General features: G+C 33.2%; 10 protein-coding genes and 1 pseudogene across 11 annotated transcripts, besides 3 other annotated features; 8 read left to right on the top strand and 3 right to left on the bottom strand.

Annotated features, from left to right (window-relative positions):
• Positions 1–595: 595 nt before the first annotated feature.
• TVAGG3_0920330 (protein neddylation) lies at positions 596–865 on the top strand (the record flags this gene model as incomplete). Its single annotated transcript, XM_051252220.1, has 1 exon — positions 609–839. One exon carries the CDS (start codon positions 609–611, stop codon positions 837–839), a length of 231 nt encoding a protein of 76 aa, XP_051077794.1.
• A 17-nt stretch (positions 866–882) lies between these two features.
• On the bottom strand, positions 883–1,611 carry TVAGG3_0920320 (uncharacterized protein; the record flags this gene model as incomplete). Its single annotated transcript, XM_001299833.1, has 1 exon — positions 883–1,611. The coding sequence occupies one exon, from the start codon at positions 1,609–1,611 to the stop codon at positions 883–885; it is 729 nt and encodes a 242-aa protein (XP_001299834.1).
• A 745-nt stretch (positions 1,612–2,356) lies between these two features.
• Positions 2,357–2,394: a mobile genetic element.
• A 606-nt stretch (positions 2,395–3,000) lies between these two features.
• Positions 3,001–4,053: a mobile genetic element.
• On the bottom strand, positions 3,236–4,053 carry TVAGG3_0920300 (integrase catalytic region-containing protein; the record flags this gene model as incomplete). The annotated part of the gene is made up of 1 exon (XM_051252219.1): positions 3,236–4,053. A coding segment is annotated over one exon (818 nt), but the record flags the coding sequence as incomplete, so codon positions are not given.
• Positions 4,054–5,744: 1,691 nt separating this feature from the next.
• Positions 5,745–6,760, top strand: TVAGG3_0920280 (protein of unknown function, DUF4106 family; the record flags this gene model as incomplete). The annotated part of the gene is made up of 1 exon (XM_051252218.1): positions 5,745–6,760. A coding segment is annotated over one exon (1,016 nt), but the record flags the coding sequence as incomplete, so codon positions are not given.
• An 800-nt stretch (positions 6,761–7,560) lies between these two features.
• TVAGG3_0920270 (protein of unknown function, DUF4106 family) lies at positions 7,561–8,280 on the top strand (the record flags this gene model as incomplete). Its single annotated transcript, XM_051252217.1, has 1 exon — positions 7,561–8,280. One exon carries the CDS (start codon positions 7,561–7,563, stop codon positions 8,278–8,280), a length of 720 nt encoding a protein of 239 aa, XP_051077791.1.
• Positions 8,281–8,487: 207 nt separating this feature from the next.
• Positions 8,488–15,962: part of a mobile genetic element that runs on past the window's edge.
• TVAGG3_0920260 (protein of unknown function, DUF4106 family) lies at positions 9,634–10,044 on the top strand (the record flags this gene model as incomplete). The annotated part of the gene is made up of 1 exon (XM_051252216.1): positions 9,634–10,044. One exon carries the CDS (start codon positions 9,634–9,636, stop codon positions 10,042–10,044), a length of 411 nt encoding a protein of 136 aa, XP_051077790.1.
• TVAGG3_0920250 (uncharacterized protein) lies at positions 10,958–11,746 on the top strand (the record flags this gene model as incomplete). Its single annotated transcript, XM_051252215.1, has 1 exon — positions 10,958–11,746. One exon carries the CDS (start codon positions 10,958–10,960, stop codon positions 11,744–11,746), a length of 789 nt encoding a protein of 262 aa, XP_051077789.1.
• On the top strand, positions 11,777–12,726 carry TVAGG3_0920240 (uncharacterized protein; the record flags this gene model as incomplete). Its single annotated transcript, XM_051252214.1, has 1 exon — positions 11,777–12,726. A coding segment is annotated over one exon (950 nt), but the record flags the coding sequence as incomplete, so codon positions are not given.
• TVAGG3_0920230 (protein of unknown function, DUF4108 family) lies at positions 13,417–13,836 on the top strand (the record flags this gene model as incomplete). The annotated part of the gene is made up of 1 exon (XM_051252213.1): positions 13,417–13,836. One exon carries the CDS (start codon positions 13,417–13,419, stop codon positions 13,834–13,836), a length of 420 nt encoding a protein of 139 aa, XP_051077787.1.
• Positions 13,923–14,304, bottom strand: TVAGG3_0920220 (annotated as a pseudogene). Its single transcript has one exon. A coding segment is annotated over exon 1 (382 nt).
• On the top strand, positions 14,341–14,914 carry TVAGG3_0920210 (protein of unknown function, DUF4106 family; the record flags this gene model as incomplete). Its single annotated transcript, XM_051252212.1, has 1 exon — positions 14,341–14,914. A coding segment is annotated over one exon (574 nt), but the record flags the coding sequence as incomplete, so codon positions are not given.

Below are 15,962 nucleotides of genomic sequence, written 5' to 3'. Positions count from 1 at the left end.
TTAAGAAATTTCCATGATATGTATATTGGTGATTTAATTTGTATATGATCTGTTTAGCTTTTTCGCGGGGCAATCGATGATTTTGTAATATTTTGGTTAATTTTTCAAAATCAATCCCATCATCATTTATTCTTAAATTAAGTATATCAAACTTGGATTGTGTATTGTGAGGATAAGTAAAATATTCGATAGAATTGAGTAAAAATAAAGTTTTTATTATATTTTTTAATTAACTTCTCCCGAAAAGTTGTTTTGTATTAACATTGTGGCTAAAATGAATTTTAATAACAACCATCTGTGTTTTGCAAGCAATTCTTAACTAATGTTTTATTCAATTTTCGTTCATTCAAACGATTGTATTGAATTACTTCGAGGTATGATTATTTTTATGATCACTTCTAGATGTGTATCTTGTTCATTTGAAAAAAATGATATCTGACTCAATCAGAAAGAATTTATTTTACCATCTGAGTTATATCATTTGAGACTTTTCAAAATAACTGGAGCCCATTGACTCGATTGATCATATTGATTTCAAAATAGACTGTTTTGATGCTTTGCTAAACTATTTAACATTAAAAGAAACTTTAAAAAGTGTCAAAATTTAAATGCTGATATATGTACATACTGTCTCTGGAAGAAAACATCAATTAGAAGTTGAACCGAGCATCACAATAGCAGCAATTAAAGAAGAACTACTTCAAAGAGAAGGTATTTCAATAGAGCAGCAGCGTTTATTATTTAGAGGTCAAAATCTTACAGACAATCAAACTGTTGAAACAGCCCACATATCTGCTGGTGAAGTTTTACACATGGTTTTAGCTCTTCGTGCAGGCTAAAATGATTATTATTTTTAGAATAAAAAAAATAAAAAGTTATTTACTAAATACGTTTTTCTGGTCTTGGTGAAAATGTTTGTATTATGCTGCGCTTAGTTGTATCAAATTTGGCTTGCATACTGACAGATGAAATCATTACGATTGGAATCTGAGAATCCTGATTATCTTTTGTATAATCCGCTTGTTTTTTAAGTAGCTCTGCATCAAGCTTCGAATTGTTAATTTGAGCTTTAACTCTTTCGTGAAGTAAAATGAAATCTTTAGAATGGCGTTCAATCATTAGGCGGTATTGCTTTTCGAAAAGATCATCAAGTATTTTCAGTTCAGAAGATCGTGTTGCGGATTGTTTTCGGGTAGTATCACGTAAAGTTTTTGCAGAATCGATAAGTTGAAATGATGCTAATACCCTTGCAGTAGCCAATTTTGAATTACTTGCTTCCAAATCTTGATCTATTTGCTTTTTGCGAGCAGTTCTCCATTCGTTTTCAAGATTTTCGACTTCTTTTCGTTGATCTTCCACCATTTTCAGGCATAAATTTTTCCCTTCTTCTAGTATTTGATTTGTTTCTTCATTGTATGAATCCTTAATATTGTCAATTTGTTTTTGATATTGAATTGCATGATCATTTTTTAAAATTTCGGCTTGAACTCTATAATGCGCATCTTCATTAATCATTTCGATATCCTCTTCATCTTGATCTGCGAGTGCATCGGCTTCATCATCTTCAATAGCATTTACGTCATCGATGAGGCTTGCATTTGGAGTTAACATTGATAATTCTATTTTCGAATTTTGAAAAATTCAAATGAATGGGGTGTGATATTTGTTTTTTAAAAAAATAGATTGGAAAATTATTAATAAAGAATTTGATAATTTTTTTTCTTTTCTCCTTTTACCAAATTTAGTTCTGTTTGTTTGCCTGTGTCTAATTAGAAAGCATATTTCAGCTATTCTTACTCTTTTTAGTAAATAAAAAACTTAGAACGTTATAAGAAAGAGGGAAAAAATTTATAATGATTAAGGGTGCACACGAGAGGATCATGTAAACTTCAGAATTTAGAACCTTATTTTTAGGCATTATCTTGGCTACCTATTTAGGCTCGAAAAGCAAAAAATATCAAAAAATACAACTTGACTCCATTATGACCCTTTCATGGAGGTAGTTTTTATCCTCTAGTATTTTCCCTTTGAATCTCTTTACAATTCGAAATCAAATTCAAACCTCAGTAGAAGAAAGGAAGAATCGACTTACTACGGTTGTAATACGAATAAATACATATATTTAATTATTTTTATTTACATAATAATTGTTTGAAGCTCATATTCCATCAAAATTTTAAATAAAAACATTAAAATGTTGAAAATGTTCATATATTTTAATAGGGTTTTGGCACTTTATTGAGGAATTACTACATACATAGTCGAACTGAACTTGATATTTTGAAATTTAAATTATTTATCAAAATTAAAATTTAACTTGAAATTTATAATTATTTAGTCATATTTTGCATAATTCTGTTGTAAACAGAAATTCATCAAAAGTGACACCTCAGAAAAGCTAAAATATTGAATTTTTGGAACTTTTGATAGAGCACGTTTTTAAATATTAATTAAAGCAAATGTATATTTTGTAAAGATTCTTTTTAATAAAAAAATAAAATTTTGAAGAAGAACACAAAATCTTCTGAAAAATAATATCACATAAACTCATATTATTTTCTAATATATAACTATTTTATATAAAAATCAAATTCAATAATCTTAAAAGCGAAGGATAAACCTCAAAATTTACGAATATAATGAGTGGGAATATAATGCTTATCTATCATAAAACCATATGAAATATCAATTTTTGCTTTACGCCTAATTTTTGGCGACAATTAGCAAAAATGTTAAATGTTAACACTCAGTCCATTTGAATATGAAAAATAAAATTGACTTTGATTAAATGTTTTTATTTATCATGCAATTCTTCTTGCGACCAAAGATTTGAATAAAATTTCAAAAAATAAGATAGCTTAAAATAATATAATACGGTAGTGTTTACTAATAGATGAATAGTATATAAATTCTATTAAAATGGATTTGATCCAAAAAATATATAAAATTTGATCATAAATAAAATTGTTTAGTAGTCATTTTAAATGATGTAATTATTCAAATTTTGCTAAGACCCATTCGTCTTTGATATATAACTCCCATTTTTGCATTTCTGGCTCGTACCAAAATTTTTGAAACTTCGAATAATTCGTTAGGAGTGTAATTACTATTCGTTTTTGGATTAATATCGAGAGATAAATGTGTATTGTTGTATTTTTCAATGAACTGCTGAACTGAGTCCTTGATTTGTTGAATATCATCCAACTCGTCTGGCAAAAACTTTTCTAAGCTTGGCCACAGGCGCTCCACCTTGCCGTTCTGTCTTGGCATATACGGCAAGGTGTGCTTCCAAACTATTCCGTTTTCCTGCATAACCTGGCCGAATTCACCGCGGTTTTCACCGCCGTTATCGGTCCAGATGCAGTAAGGAATAAACTCCTCTAAAAGTTTTCTTAAAACCTTCGCTGTTGAGTTGGAAGACTTGTTTTTCAATAATTTAGTTTTGAGAACTTTACGTGTCATATCATCCAATATGGCAAAAAATGGAAAAGAAACATTACCGTGAAGGTAATGAATATCGCAGTGCCATATCAAATTCTTTGATATGGCACGATATTTGGTAGGTGGATCTGCTGGTTTGTAATCTCTTTTTGAAGATAAACCTGATTCCATCATAAATTTTTCCACTTGATGATGCTTTATTTTTTGTAAATTGTCAAAAATTTGATCTTTTGTCAAATCTTCTATATTTTCAAATTCTTTTGCAATTTCTTCTTTTTCTTTCTCACAATCGGGATTTTGAGCAATATTTTGAAACCTTTTAATCAATAAATAAGTTTTTGAAATTCCTCCTTTATATTGTGAAACACAAGAATTAATTAATTGTTTTTGCTCAAATGTTGGTGGATTTGGTTTTCTGCCGCGACTAACTTTTGGTAATTCGATTTCTTGAAGTTGAAATGCTCTTCTTATTGTATTTTCGGCAACATTCAATTTAATTTTACCATTTTCCAATTCAACTTCCTTTCCCACACTTTTGTAAGATTCACCTTCTTCTATTCTTCTTTTAGCTTCAAATAGCCATTCTCTGCTTATAGATTTGGCAGTAGTCATAAAAGTGGTCCTTCTTTTGTGATAAGATTCAAATTTGAATGTGGATGATAAATAAAAATCAAAAATAATTGTTATAATTTAAATGAAGAAGTAATTTAAAACGATTTTATTTATGATCAGATTTTATATATTTTTTGGATCAAATCCATTTTAATAGAATTTATATACTATTCATCTATTAGTAAACACTACCGTATATTATTTTTTAAGAGGATGTTTTATTGTCGTCTGGAAAAAGTGACAAAATTATTATTGTCGTCTAAAAAGGTGACAAATTATTATTGTCGTCTGGAAAAGTGACAAAATTATCATTGTCGTCTAAAAAATAGATTTTTCAAGCATGTTTCGGTACCTAAATAAAGGAAGAACATCAATTCCATCTATGTATATAGTATGCAAACACGCATGATATATGGAGTAGCTCTTTATCTGGCTAAAAATCCTATTATTTGAAAATTCGTATTGTCGTCTAAAACCGCCAGACGACAATAATAATACCCCATTTTTTAAGCTATCTTATTTTTTGAAATTTTATTCAAATCTTTGGTCGCAAGAAGAATTGCATGATAAATAAAAACATTTAATCAAAGTCAATTTTATTTTTCATATTCAAATGGACTGAGTGTTAACATTTAACATTTTTTGCTAATTGTCGCCAAAAATTAGGCGTAAAGCAAAAATTGATATTTCATAAAAAAAAAAAAAAGAAAGGTAGTGGGGCTTCCAGGCACTTCGTGCCCTCTAGCCCTGAAGATGTTTAGTATAACTTTGTCCGGACAAGTAAGGGTCTATCGTCGCTACAGGAAAAGTTACAGGCGTTCCAAGGAAGTATACTTTGAGAAGACTTTCCCCCTTATAGAATGAGATAAGACGGTTATTTTACAAAACTGACAACACTTTGACCGAGTAGTTTTTTGTGCTGAACAAAAAGTGTCATATAAACATCTGTCAAAAACCGCTTTTTAACTTCACTTAAAATGCCACGTAAGCTACGTAAGAATATACGTAAGAGGAAGAGAGCATTGAAACATCCAATAGTAAAACTGACACCACAACAACAGTTGCAACAACAAATGATGAATGACCCCACTATGTTGCAACAAATGTCAAGCAATCCTATGCTTTTAAACCGAGTTATTGGTGCACAGAGTGGAGGTTTAAGAGCGGCACTTTTAGCGAAAATGGCAGGCTATGGTGGAGCTGCAGACGGAACAGCTTATAACCCTCAAAGTCAAATGAATTTGAGTTCACTCAAAAATCAAATATCAGATGTCAAAAAGTCAAACATAGACATACAGAAGCAAATAAGTGAAAACGAAAAGAAACTAGAATATGACAGACACACAAAGAAACTCAATGAGTTAAACGTAGAGAAAAAGAAGAAAGAAGAACAACTGAAAGAACTAAGTACAGAGGAATATGCGAAAAAAGTGTCAGAAAAAGCAGCAGAAGTAGCAAAAATGGAACAAGATGTTGTAAATTTGAAAAACCATACTACTCAATATAAAGTACTGAAAGATGAAGAGATAAAACAAAAAGCCCTGAAGACATATATGGATAGCGATGAGTATAAAAAAGAAGTTGAAGCAAATGTAAAGGCAGAAAAACTTTTACAGTTGCAAAACCAAACCGTACAGTATGAAAACATAGCACAAGAAAGTAAAAATAACGACGCAGCCATGCAAAAGGCAATGAAAAGCGCAGAATATATAAAAGCTAATAATGACTGGTTAGATGCCCAAGCCAACGCCAAAGCAGCCCAACTTATAGGGTCAATAAGGACAAAAATACAAGCGGATGAAGACAGTTCAAATGAAGCTTTAATGAATGCTGACTTTAAGAACGCCTTCGAAGCTCTTCATAGTAAGGTGAAACTAGTGAACGACTTCTCATCTGGAAAGAAACTGAAGTCTGAAGGTTTCGACAAAGAGTTAAAAGAAGTAGCACAAAATATGACGAAAATAACAGATGCAGCAACGAGACATGCAGTTCAAAGTGCCTATGACGCCGTTAGAGCAACTGTTGTGGAAAGTCAAGAAAAAGAGTTACAACAGACCAAAACAGACCTAGTAAATGCTTTCTTAAAAACGAAAAGTCAGGTAGGACATTATGCTGCAGATGGAACATATGTGCCAGCTGGTGGAACTTATATACCAGCTGGTGGAACTTATATACTAGCTAGTGGAACTTATATACCACCAAACCCTCCAAGAGAAGCACCTGCACCAGGACTACCTAAAACATTTACATCGTCACATGGACACAGACACAGGCATGCACCAAAACCAACACAACAACCAACACAACAACCAACAGTTCAAAACACTGCACCACAACCAACAGTTCAAAACACTGCACCACAACCAACAGTTCAAAACACTGCACCACAACCAACAGTTCAAAACACTGCACCACAACCACAAACAGAGCAAGGACATAAAAGAAGTAGAGAACAAGGAAACCAAGAATTCTTAAAAATGCTTAAGGAAAATTATGGTTACCCAGATACTCTTGACTTTAGTGACAGATATAAAGAAGCTATTAGAAAGTTCAAGGAAGGAAATACTGACCCGAACCTATTTAGCTTTATGGTTCAGCACCAAATGGGATATAATTTCAAACCTGGAAAATACAAGCTCGCTAAGGGATATGATTTAATAGCATATCATCCAAATGACATGGATGAATTTACTCCGAGATATTTGATGTCAGAGATAAATGATAATTCAACTATCTTCATGAAACGCGTAAAAAATAGAGACGGAACGAAAGAAGAAAGGTTTATGAGTCCGGATGACTTAGATAGGGAACTTGTTAAAAACGGTCTCGGAATATATGAAATGCCAGCAGATGAGGTACAAGAAACTCCACAGGAAGAAGTTCAGATACAACCAGACATGGAAAAAATAGTTCAGCAACAACAGCTAGAAGAGCCTGAAGGAAACAAACAAGTCCCTCCTTTGGAAACTAACTTCACAGAACTAGATGAAGATTTGGCACAGCCGAAAAATCTTGACCCTCAACAAGAGTATGCGGAGAATATGGAATCTTTCCAAGAGTCTAAGAAAAATTCGGCTGACATAGTAGAAGAATATCGAAAAATGTTCGCCGACATACAAAAGACTCCAACATCAGATGAAAATATTCAGCATAGAATGGAAGAACTGAAAGAAAGTGTACGCAAATACAACAATCCTTTTTACTTACGACCATATAACGTTCAATCTTTGGCTGAACTCGGTGAAAATAAAAGGTTAAATTTCACCAAAACATATAGAAATGAAACATTGTTTAAAGTTCATTCAGAACCTAACCAATATGGAAACAAACCTACTTTTGTTTTCTGCAGACTATGGAACTACAATGAGATGGGGTCATAAAGCTAATCCGGATAGGTGGTTCATAAACTTACAACCTCAATTCCAAGAAGTTGTAGACGCAATGGAAGTGAATGGTGAACCAGATATAGCTGGTATTTTCAGCGCGGCTTTAATGCCATTGAAAGATATGAAAGATGCAGATATTTTGAACCAGTATGAAATGAACATGGCTGATGGAAATATAACACCTGACGTTCTAGAACATTTATCTCAAAGAACTACACAGAACCATAGAGATGGTATATTTGGTGAAGAGTTTAGAAAGAAAGTTAGGGAGAGAGAAGGAAGAGAACCTATTGTACATGACCTTGCAAACGAAAGTTTACAAAATGTCATAAAAACTTACTTTGCAGACAATGAACCGAGAAGGGATGAATATTTAAGAAAACTCAAATGGACAGTACCAAATGAAATGTTAGTATTGAAAAACATGTTCCTTGACAAAATAAAACCAACTACAGAAATAAATGACGCAAGACTGAAACATTGGGTAAAAGCTTTCCCATTCACAAAAGATATTATTGGTAACATGGAAAGAAAACCAGAATGGCTACAAAAACATATATTTGGAAACGAGCTTATTCCATATGGACAAGCTCTGTTTGAAGAGCTTGAACCGGAAACTCAGGAAAGAGTCATGCAAACAATACGCGAAGACTCAAATACAAACTATGACAAAATCTTTCTAGGATATAGGTTACCTGAGATGGGCGACCAGAGCCCAAAGGCAAAAAGGACATGGGAAATTTACAACATACTAGGTGAACATGAGGCAAAGATGCAACAACTTGAAGCAGAGGGCAAGTTACCAAAAGCGACACCAAAGAAGAAGAGTAGAACAAAGTGAAAATAGTGAAGAAGTAACTTCATCTAGTGAAAGTAGTGGCAATGAAGGAAAAAGAAGAGTTAAAAACTCAGTCAGGAAGAAAGTAAAGCTTGGTCCGAGTGGGTTCTATTATGACACATAATTCCAACTATTCGATATTTTTACCCATATGAAATGTACGCCGCTCAGAATATAACGCCAACAGTTTTGGATGCCATGAACGGAAATGTTTCCGAATGGTATAACGAATGCGACAATGCCATTAGAAGGTCAGAAATAGTTCCTGGAACTTACGAATATACAACTGCTGTTTCTTATGGAAACGTAGGTGAGTTTGGAGAAGGTTCTTCAACAACAGTAGATATTGCTTGCGACAGGTTTCATATTATTTCTATTGACAACTCATTCTTATACGTGGAACAAGACATTGAAATAAAACCTTCTGCCAAGTTGTCTGACAAGAAAGGTTGCAATGGAATTTTCTATGTCGGATACCAATATGCTCCAGAAGTTTTCATGGGATATAAGATATATTCTAACTCTGACTTAGTTCAAACAGTAACATGGGCAAACTATGAATGGTTCGCTTTGAGAAACTCAGTACAACCACAAGCTAGAGAACAAACAGACCAGTATGCAAATATTGAGAAAATAAGAAGACTTGACCCTAACGTTCCAGGAGTTTATGTTAACCTTTCTGGTTCAGATGGAACTGCTGCCACTAAAGTAAAACTGAAACTTAGAGTTCCTTTGTCATCTTTCCTCATCTTCAGGTTTTTAAGATACTTGCCAAACTGGGCAGGAAAAATTTCTATCGAACTTACTCCAAGCAAAAATAACTTAGTCATTGCACCAACACAAGACCCATTCACTATTACAGACGTAAAGGGAACAAATCAAACGTCATTCGCCGAATTTTGCAAAGACAAAGTTGACTTAGACTTTGGTTTCTCAAACTTCAACAATGAAGTAAACTATTATTTCAATGCTGCTGGAACTGCTTGGGACCCAGTTAAGTTTACATGCGAAAAATTTGAATGCAAGAGAATAGAAAGCAGACTTGCAGTCTATATGTTGGACCCAGATATTTCAAATGCTTTAGCTGCCAAATATATTGCAGTTCCACTTATGTTCCCTATACACCAAATATCTGTCAAAGACTTTGCAGGTGAAGTTGGAAACCAAAATCCAGGAGCCGCAGGTGCAAGAACAGATATTGCTTTAACAACTGCAATGAAACATGCAGATACTATGTTTGTACTGTTCAGACGAACTATAAATGACTATTCTTGTTTCTACAACCCCGGTATTAAATATCATATAAACATAGATGGCAAATATTATCCAAGAGAAGAATATTCTACAGTTGAGGATATGAGGTCATACAACTTGACATTAGATGCTATGAACTTTAACAACAACTTCACAACAACCATTAACCCTGAAATGCAAAGTTCTATTATGCCATATGTGAAAGTATGGACTCATACAGGAGGTCAAAAAACTCAATATACAAATGGAGACCGTTCAAACTTTTGGCTTGGCATTCCATTTGCTGACTCAGAAGACTTTATGGGTGGTATTTCAACTGTTGGTACTGTACAAATACAATATACTGGTGACAGAGACGGTCCAGATGAATTGAAAGCAAAGAAGTTTACAAAACCAATAGCACTTTTCACGGAAGATGCTCTTTTGAAGATTCGTTCGATGAAACCTGCTGGGGCTCCTCAGATTGGTATAACGACAGCTTCCATCGAGCAGATTTTGGCAGCAGGTCAGTAAGTTGTTCTTGAACTGACTTCTCTCCGTCAAATATTGACTACGCCAGTTTTGACATAATATTGTATTATAAACTTACCTTTAGAAATATCTGTAAGTTTTTGAAGTTATATTTTTGTCTGCTTCAAGAACTTTCACCATTTCAGTTATACCAACTTTCTTTGCTTTATGAAAATATTTTGGTTCAGCAAAGACTGCTATTCTATAACATTTTCCATTGTTTGTGTAAAGAACTATTCTGTCAAGAACTTGTATTGTTTGTGTGTGTAAACTTTGTTCTGCTTCAATTCGAAGAGATACCCAAATACGTCCATCTTTTATCTAAGTAAAATGTCATTTCGAAAAATAGAAAGCGTAAGTGTTTCAAAAGGTTTAATGGCGGTGGCAGATGTGAAGTTAAATTCACCAACTCAAACAAACAGTCAAAGTGTTGTTGTCAATGTCAAAGACAGAGATGTTGAAGTGGGGAAACCATACGAAGACGAAAATGGTATAACAATAGTTCCTGTAAAAGAACAACCAACATACCCTGAAGTTAGCAGAGACTTAAGTTCTGTTGCAGATATTCGAAACGACTACCAACAACTGAAAGACAAACTTCAAACTCAGGAGAAGATTTGTCAAGCTTTAGGTATAATGTTAAACTTGGTCGAACACAACCCTGTAAAAGTGAACTCATATGTCATTGCACCTCATGAAGTTTGAAAGAACTATTGAAACTTTTGACAGAGGCAGACGATATAAAACATCAAAGAAATAGAACCCGACGTTAGTTGCTGTGGTTGTTCATATAATGTCATTGACAAGATATACGTTATGAAAGGAGGTGAAACGTTGAACTTAAAATATAGTTTCCCAGACGTTATAAAAATATTTGACGACCACAACATTTCATTAAAATTTATTTGCTAAGTAAATGGCAGAAGACACAATGGTTTATACTATTACGACTAAAAACCCTGAGTCATATAATTCTATAACAACAAACTTACAAAGTCCTCAAGGACGATATTGTAAACTAACCTTAAACACAATGACGACTAAAGCTTGTTTTGCTCTTTTGACACCAGAAGATTTTATTGTTGTGAATGGTAAAAAATACTCCTTTGAAGATACTTACTCAGATATACCACCAACAGGTTTTGTTGACTTATTTAATACTTTAAGTACGGGTGTAACATGTGCTGCAACTAGAGCAGGTTTCATTATGTTTGGATGTCCGACTGAGTTTACTATAAACAATATGAGCTATAATACAAAACTTATATCTGGTTTTTACTACCAACAGTTTCCTATAACAGGAAAAGGTGTCATACAAGGAATGTCTGTTCCATTGACTTTAAGTACACCTATTTTATATATTGTTTCAAACTTAGGTTCAAAGTGTTATTCGAATGTCGACAGAAACTACTATGACCAAAAGATACTTATGCGTATAAACAACACTTTCTCTGCTGGTTTGCCTATTGTTCATTCGAATGCAGAGTTTTCAGCTTTAGTAAACTCAAACACTTTAGCAAACATAAACTTAACCTTAGTTGACGCAAACTTTGTTCCTGTAAAACTTTTATGTCCTATGTATTTGTCAATGACGGCAGAAAGTTTCGAATTGGAAGATGCAACTGGTGAAAGTATTGTATTACAAGAACAACTTCAACAACAAATAGCTCAAGAACAACAAATGCAACAAATAGCTCAAGAATAAAAAAATAATATTTTTTTTATTTTTATAAAAATGTACAGAATAGATGTTTCAGATTTTTATGACTTCCAAGCATTCAGAAATATGTGTCCATTTCGAGACTATAACAAAGCAGTCGAGAATTTGAAACGTTTAGTCATTTATGTCGACTCTGCCCCAGAATGTTATGTTATGAAAGAATGGGATGTAGTCTTTAACAAACCAAGAGCAACAATAGTTTCAGAACAAGAATGTAGACAGAAACTTAAGAAAATAAAAGTCGTACAAGTTGGCATGAAGATGTTAGATGCTTGGGATATCTTATTGTCAAAGTTAGAAGATTTTTCAGTTCGTGGTATAAAGTTTTATACACCTTCTCCAAACTTCTATTCTATCTTCACTGGATATAAATATGAACAAGTAGAATGGAAAGAAAATATTATAGAAGCTTGGTTAGACCATGTCAAAGAAATTATATGCAATGGAAACGAAAAGGTTTATGAGTATATCTTATGTTGGTTTGCAAATATCTTACAACATCAAGTGCTAAAAATGAAAACTGCTCTCATTATAATTGGAAAACAAGGAACTGGTAAGAATACTTTCTTTACAGATATCTTATGCAAACTGTTAGAAGGTTATTCGAATCCGAATATGACAAACTTAGAAAACATCTGTGGCAAGTTTAACTCCTCAATAGAGAATATGAAACTTATAGTTTGCAATGAACTTCAAAGTATAGATACAACAAAAGTTTTGAACTCAGATGCTTTGAAGAGTCTTATAACAGACAAAGTTGGAGTTGTTGAAAGAAAGTATAAAGACCAAAGAGTTTGTGAAAATGTTGCAAACTTCATTATGGTTTCAAACAATGCTGTTCCGATGAAATTAGAAAGTTCTGACAGAAGATATGTAGTTGTCAGAACGTCAGATTCTCATATGCAAGATACAGAATATTTTGACGACTTAGCAGAAACTTTGACATCTGACTTTTACAACCACTTGTTCTCATATTTCATGACATTAGATATTTCTAAGTTCAATCCAAGACAAATTCCACATACCGAAGAGAGACAAACATTGTTAGAAGCAAACAAGAGTGTATATGAACTGTTCATAGATGAAACTGACTTTGTGTCATTAGATGAAAGGTCATTGTACGATTCGTATAAACAATATTGTCAAGAATATGGTTATATGACAGCGTCTAAACGAACATTCTTGGCAAATGTCAAAAGTCTTTTAGACGTACAGAATGGTGTATATACAAAGAAAAATTTTTCTGAGTAAATTTTAAAAAAAAATATTTTTTATCCGATAGAAAAGATGACAGAAAAATTAACTTTTTACATAGCGCCAGACCCTTCTTGCCCACATCTTTTTAAGCCACAATATATAGACATAGAACTAAATAGAGAAAGCGAAATTCCACAAACAGAAGAAACATATAGAGACCTAGATAACGAAAATGGATATGCGCTATTCTGGTTAGATTGTCCTTATGAAATGTATGAAAAAAAGGCTTTATATGAAGAATATAGAAAATATTGTCATGAAAACGATATAAGACCAAGCTCTAGAGAAAAATTCTATGCTGGTATAAAACATCTTTTCGAAGTTCGGAATGGCAAATATAGAAAGAAATAATTTTTCTGAGTAAATTTTAAAAAAAAATTTTTTATCCGATAGAAAAGATGACGAAATTCATCTCAGTAAATAAGTACATGTCAGGACTTAAAGAAGAACTAGACCCATTCACATATTTGAATGTTTACTTCTACCATTTTGAAAAGTCTTCATTCAGCAAAGTTTGGAACATCGAACCAGTTAAGTTTGCTATTGTGACTAAAAATGGTGCGAAATTTGAAGACTTAGACATAGAAGGTTTGTTAACAGTCAAAGAAAGTTTTGACAGAAGGTTTTCAAACCTTAAAGAAGGCAAAGCATACAAACTTGTTATACCTTATGAACCAAAGAAAGCAGACGACTATGAATATTATGAGTCTAAGATAGTTGAAGTTCAAGGTAAATTGGGTAAAAAGATTTTAGAGTCTAAGCCAGTGTTTGCTCCTAAAGAGGAAGAGAACATTGACATTGACCCAGAAATGTTCTAAAAATAAAATTTTATTTTTACATGTCAAATTTCTTTTTCTCTGGAATTGGTTCAGGTTCTTCTTCTCTTCTTCTACTTTCTTTTCTTTCTTTTCTCTCTTCTTCTTTTCTGGTGGAGTTATGTCAAATTTGGCGCAACCATATTTATGTAAAAGTTCTTTGTCCTTTAATAGCTCTTCTATTCTGTTTTCTATTTCATCTTCAAGAACAGCGCATGTGTCTTCTTTGCATTCTAAGAACTTTTGTTGGACTTCATCTTTCCAATCGGTGTCATTCTGTCAACAAGTCTGTCATTGACAAATTTTAAGACTGCTCTGCTTAATGTTTTATGGTTCTTGTCATATTCCCAGAAACAGAACTTTAGAACAAAATTCACCTTTCTTGTTTACACTATGTAAGATTTTATGGTCGACAGATGTTTTGCTGTCGAAAAGCTTGTCTCGAATATAGATAGCGAAATCGCTAGACATTTTCTAAAAGATAAAAATTTTAATTTTTCTAAAAATATGTTAGAAAAAAAGTTTGCTGACATTGACAAAAAATTTGAGAATGTTTTAAATAAGAACAAGAGGAAGTTGGAAAATGCTCAGATAAAACCCATACATGACAAGTTCTTATTTGCTCAGAATGGTATAACAGGTCTAATTGCACCACCTGGGTCGGGTAAGACTTTCACTTATCTTAAAATGGCTGCACAACAACAAGAACTAGATGAGAAGAACCCATTCTATGAGTTAGTTGTCATTTGTAGTACTTCTGGTCAATTTGACCAAACCGTCAATTCGTTCAAAGATATTATAAAGAAGTCTAAGTTAGTATGTATAAAGGATACTGAGTTGTTAGATTGGATAAAGAAGTACCAAAGAAGAGTTTTGAAGTATAATGCTATAAATGAGTATGTCAATTCGAAGTTTAAAGACCCAAATGAGGAAATGCAGAGAATATTAGAGAAGAAACACTTCAGAAACAAACAGAAAGAGATAGAATACATTTCGAAGAAATTGCAATCTTACGATTGGAAGACTTACCCTCATAGGTGTCTTCTTATCTTAGATGATTTCGCCTCTCATCCTTTGTTAAAGAATAGAGAACAAGACATGTGTCGAATTCTTAAGAAGCTCAGACACTTTAACATTTCAGTCGTAATATGTGTACAGACAGCAAAGAGTTTAAGTAAGGATGTTAAAAGAATACTTACTGACATTATACTTTTCCCCGGATTGTCCGAAGACGATTTCATGGAACTTATGAAAGAGTCCATGGCAGGTAAGTTTGACAGACATGAACTATGGGAGAAGTACAAAGTCATACAAGACCCTCATACTTCTTTCAGAATTCATATCTACGCAAACAAAGTTCAAATTGTAAAAAGTCAAGCGTAAAAAATGTAAGTGTTTAGTCTTAGTCTGTTGTGGTTCTGCAGCTTTCGGTTCTTCTGGCTTTGGAATGGACTCGGTTGGTGGTACGTCGGACATTCGTTTGTGTCCTGTCGGAAGGAAAATATTTTCCTGTTGGAAGGAAGAGTTCTTCCTGTCGGAAGGAAAATTTTTTCCTGTTGGAAGGAAAATTTTTTCCTGTCGGAAGGAAAATTTTTTCCTGTCGGAAGGAAAAACTTTTTCTGAAGTTCGACCAAAAAGTTCTCAATTTTCGAAAATTTGAATGGTTTACGGACGGACAACTGGAAAAATTTTTCCTGTTGGAAGGAAAATTTTTTCCTGTTGGAAGGAAAATTTTTTCCTGTCGGAAGGAAAATATTTTCCTGTTGGAAGGAAGAGTTCTTCCTGTCGGAAGGAAAATTTTTTCCTGTTGGAAGGAAAATTTTTTCCTGTCGGAAGGAAAATTTTTTCCTGTCGGAAGGAAAAACTTTTTCTGAAGTTCGACCAAAAAGTTCTCAATTTTCGAAAATTTGAATGGTTTACGGACGGACAACTGGAAAAATTTTTCCTGTTGGAAGGAAAATTTTTTCCTGTTGGAAGGAAAATTTTTTCCTGTCGGAAGGAAAATATTTTCCTGTTGGAAGGAAGAGTTCTTCCTGTCGGAAGGAAATTTTTTTCCTGTCGGAAGGAAGGACTCGGAATGCCAGAAGGATTTGACAAGGCAATTTACCTTATAGAGCTACCTGAGCCAT

The sequence above is a fragment of the Trichomonas vaginalis genome, chromosome I (assembly GCF_026262505.1).
Source record: "Trichomonas vaginalis G3 chromosome I, whole genome shotgun sequence".
Lineage (NCBI taxonomy): Eukaryota > Parabasalia > Trichomonadida > Trichomonadidae > Trichomonas > Trichomonas vaginalis.
The sequence above is the reverse complement of the archived record's forward strand: the minus strand, read 5'-3'. Positions and strand labels throughout refer to the sequence as shown.